The sequence below is a fragment of the Equus przewalskii genome, chromosome 1 (genome assembly GCF_037783145.1).
Source record: "Equus przewalskii isolate Varuska chromosome 1, EquPr2, whole genome shotgun sequence".
Lineage (NCBI taxonomy): Eukaryota > Metazoa > Chordata > Mammalia > Perissodactyla > Equidae > Equus > Equus przewalskii.
In genome coordinates this window covers 156,392,760-156,396,042 of record NC_091831.1, presented here as the reverse complement: position 1 = coordinate 156,396,042, position 3,283 = coordinate 156,392,760, and the positions used below count along the sequence as shown (strand labels likewise).

Sequence of the window (3,283 nt, the reverse complement as noted above, 5' to 3'; positions counted from 1 at the left end):
ATTTTTTATTGCAGCATATTGTTTCTTGAAAGACTCTCCCTTGGGTGTCAAAATAGGATCTGAGAAATATGAAGATTGAGAGTATATAATAAATAATTGAGATTCAGATAGTGTTGATTAAGCTGCATGAACAAGATATGGAATGGCTTCATAAGTGGTACTTAATCAAGGATACAGCTAAGAAAGACTACCTCTAAGTTAGGTGAAAAGTACAGTTATTGTTTGGATCCCAGTGACTAGTTTAGAGTCAGGGTGATACAAGGACACCAGACCAGAGGAGGGTAATCAGAGAATTAATAATAGAATACAGAGAGTAAGGCAGAGATATAGCAGGTAGGAACTGGGAATTCCAAAGAAACTGAAGAAAGGAAATACTTAGTAAAATTTTTGACTTGGTGGAGGAGGAGAAAAGGGGTGTATATCTAAGAAAAGAGCTAAACCTCAAGCACAGTACAACCACAATAAGGCAGAGATTTGATAATTGGAGTTAGATTGAATCTCAATCAGGAAAATTCTCCTATGACTCAAGAAGGTACGAATCCCAAGGTGTGGGATGCCAGACTCTTAAAGTGGAAAGTAGTCCTATAGGAGCACGTGGTTGAATGGGGGATATGAGTGTGGCTTTGAGAACAATATTTTTGTTTGTTTGCTTGTTTGCTTTAAATCTACAAGAGGGAAAGTTTTAGAGTTTACTTAGGATACTGGAAAGAGTTGAGATGTTGTTTTAGCTGAAGTGGTGGATATGTCAAACATTTTTAGCTGGAGAACAACTAGGGTCTAGGCGGAAGAAATAGTAATAATGATAAACTCTGCTTCTTCATGTGCTGCAGGCAGAGATGGAGAGTGAGAACAGTACAGTGGTGGCAGAATTCATCCTCCTTGGTCTGACCCAGTCTCGAGATATGCAGCTCCTGGTCTTTGTGCTCGTTTTAATTTTCTACCTCATCATCCTCCCTGGAAATTTCCTCATCATCCTCACCATCAGATTAGACCCTGGCCTCACAGCTCCCCTCTACTTCTTTCTGGGCAACTTGGCCTTCCTGGATGCATCCTACTCCTTCATTGTGGCTCCCAGGATGCTGGTGGACTTCCTCTCTGAAAAGAAAGTAATCTCCTACAGAGGCTGCATCACTCAGCTCTTTTTCTTGCACTTCCTTGGAGGGGGAGAGGAGTTACTCCTTGTTGTGATGGCCTTTGACCGCTACATGGCTATCTGTCGGCCTTTACGCTATTCCACTGTCATGAACCCTAGAGCCTGCTATGTCTTGATATTGGCTCAGTGGCTTGGAGGCTTTGTCCACTCCATTATCCAGGTGGCCCTCATCCTCCACTTGCCCTTCTGTGGCCCAAACCAACTGGATAATTTCTTCTGTGATGTGCCTCAGGTCATCAAGCTGGCCTGCACAGACACTTTTGTGGTGGAGCTCCTGATGGTCTTCAACAGTGGTCTGCTCACACTCCTGTGCTTCCTGGGGCTTCTGGCCTCCTATGCGGTCATCCTCTGTCATGTACATGGATCCTCCTCCAAGGGGAAGAGCAAGGCCATGTCCACATGCACTACTCATATCATCATTATATTTCTGATGTTTGGACCTGCCATCTTCATCTACACTTGCCCCTTCAGGGCCTTCCCAGCTGACAAGGTGGTTTCTCTCTTTCACACAGTGATCTTTCCTTTGTTGAATCCTGTCATCTATACCCTTCGCAACCAGGAAGTGAAAGCTTCCGTGAGGAGGTTGTTTAATCAGCACATAACCTAACTGAAGGGAAACAAAAATAAGAAAATCAAGAGTCGAGAATTTCATCAGAAATTAACTTATTTGTTTCCAAATACTGCATTTATTGACTATCTTCCACTAGTTAGAACTATTATAGACACCGGGAAAAAGAGTTATTAATAAAACAAGTAAAGTCACTGATCTTTTGGAATCTAGTGGGAATAGACAGCCATTATGATAGAAAATAAACAGCATGGTTTCAAGGAGAGATATTGTCCTGAAGATACCAAAAAGAAAAGCAAAATAGATAGATAGATGATAGAGAGTGTGGGGTGGAGGTAATCAGTTTACTTTCAATCTTCAAGCAGGGTCTTATTCAGAAGGTGACATTTTATCTGATATCTAGATAAACTGAAAGAGTTAACCATGCAAACATCTGAAAGCAGAGCATTCTAAGCAGAGGGAAGACATATTGCAAAAACCTGAAGATGGTAATGAACTTGGAATATTTGAAGAACACAGCAAAGTTCAAATTAATTGAAGTATATTGACCGAATGTGAAAATAATTAGAATTAAAGTTTGAGATATTGGTAGTGTCCTATACATGTGTGGATATATAAAGAGACTATAACAAGTTTGATTTTTTTGTAATTACAATAAGAATTTATTCTTTTTTTTTTTTTTTTAAAAGATTGGCACCTGAGCTACCAACTGTTACCAATCTTTTTTTTTCCTGCTTTTTTCTCCCCGGTCCCCCCAGTATATAGTTGTATATTTGAGTTGTGTGTCCTTCTGGTTGTGGCATATGGGACGCCACCTCAAGGTGGCCTGACGAATGGTGCCATGTTGACGCCCAGGATCCGAACTGGCGAAACCCTGGGCCGCCGAAGAGGAGCGCATGAACTTAACCACTGGGCCACGCGGCCGGCCCAAGAAACCATTCTGAAACTTTAAGAAAAAGAGTGATTTCTCTGATGCAGTTCATAAATGACTTAGGGCTGTAAACTCAAGATTCTTTACAGATATCAAAGAGCTGAAAAATGACATTAAGAGGGAAATATTATGCTTATAAGCATATTCTGAAAGAAATTAAAATGTAAATTTTTCTTCCACAATTAGAGGAAGGCAAAACAAAGCTGGTTATTTTCACGTGAAAAGGTCATGGAAGCATTTAACTTTCTTTTTTCCAGAACTTCATGATTTCCCCCAGCAGATTTTTGTGACTCCTAGCTGTTTGTTGATTTCAACCTCAGTTGATTTCACAGTGAGTATAATGAGGATAATTCTTTCGTGGACCAGTCAGGAATCCACTGCAGATAGCAGAAACCTTTCTAGCTATTTTAAACATTATACAATTTAATATAGAGAGCTGTGTTCCTACAAAATAGTTGAAAAGTCTAGAAGAACACACTATATGTTGGGCATCCAGAGATGTCTCCCAGAACAACCCAGGAGACCTGGGCTGTCAAGGGAGCTATTGCTCAATCTTTGCCATCTGTTGTCTGCAAAATACCACCATGGTGGCTGTAGCACGAGGAACAATACAATGATCCAGAGCCACCGT

The 3,283-nt window shown here is 40.8% G+C and overlaps 1 protein-coding gene across 1 annotated transcript; it reads left to right on the top strand.

Annotated features, from left to right (window-relative positions):
* The first annotated feature begins 836 nt into the window (after positions 1–836).
* On the top strand, positions 837–1,760 carry LOC103561517 (olfactory receptor 4N2-like). Its single transcript, XM_008536167.2, has one exon. It carries the CDS (start codon positions 837–839, stop codon positions 1,758–1,760), a length of 924 nt encoding a protein of 307 aa, XP_008534389.2.
* Positions 1,761–3,283: the final 1,523 nt, after the last annotated feature.